Here is a 793-nt window from a genome sequence, read left to right on the forward strand (position 1 = left end):
CACACACTCACACACATACATATAGGTATGTAATGCGCCATATGCTTATATATATATATATATATATATATAAAATATATATATATACATATATACATATATATACATATATATATTAACATATATGTATTTTTGTGTGTGTGTTATCCATCTGTCTCTTCGTCTAGCTGTTCATCATATCTATCTTTCTTTATATATTATATACAATATATACAATATATTATACATATTAGCAGGATTTGTGTATATATTCTAGTTATGTTTGGTGTGAGTGTTTTGTCCGATTCTGTCTATTCGTCTAGCTGTTCATCATATCTATCTTTCTTTGATCCCCCCTCTCTCTATCTATCAACCTCTCTCACTCTCTATCCATCTATCTCTATTTATCTATCCATTCTCTCTATCTATCTACCTTTCTATCTATAAACATCTACCTATCCACCAATCTCTTTATTTGTCGACCTTTCTATCTACCTATTTATCTCTATCTCTTTATCTCCACTTCAATATCCTCATTATCATTGTTATTCATACCTGGGGCGCTGTTCATCGGCTTCGCTTCCTGTAAGTCCATCGTGCTGTTCTGTATAGGTTTGTCTTTCCACTTCCTCTTATGTTTCTCTAATTATCACCTGTTGTTAACACGCGGCTCTTATTATGAACTTCAGTCTCCCTAATAAGGAAAGCAGGATTGTATAATTTCCTTTAGGAGATGTAGGTCGTGTAGAGGAAAAGGTGGATTGAGCGACGCAAGCCTTCACTCGGTGGTGCATCGAAGACAGCACATTTCCAG

The 793-nt window shown here is 34.3% G+C and overlaps 1 protein-coding gene across 1 annotated transcript in view; it reads right to left on the minus strand.

Annotated features, from left to right (window-relative positions):
• Positions 1-793, minus strand: part of LOC122260863 (solute carrier family 2, facilitated glucose transporter member 8) — a 14,316-nt gene extending 13,523 nt beyond the window's left edge. The window contains exon 1 of the mRNA XM_043028306.2: positions 535-793. Coding sequence (XP_042884240.2) covers positions 535-574 — 40 coding nt within the window. The 5' untranslated portion in view covers positions 575-793. The remainder of the gene's footprint in view (positions 1-534) is intronic.

This window comes from Penaeus japonicus, unplaced genomic scaffold, assembly GCF_977035675.1.
Source record: "Penaeus japonicus unplaced genomic scaffold, GWHDUDI00000001_assembly GWHDUDI00000016, whole genome shotgun sequence".
Classification (NCBI taxonomy): Eukaryota; Metazoa; Arthropoda; class Malacostraca; order Decapoda; family Penaeidae; genus Penaeus; species Penaeus japonicus.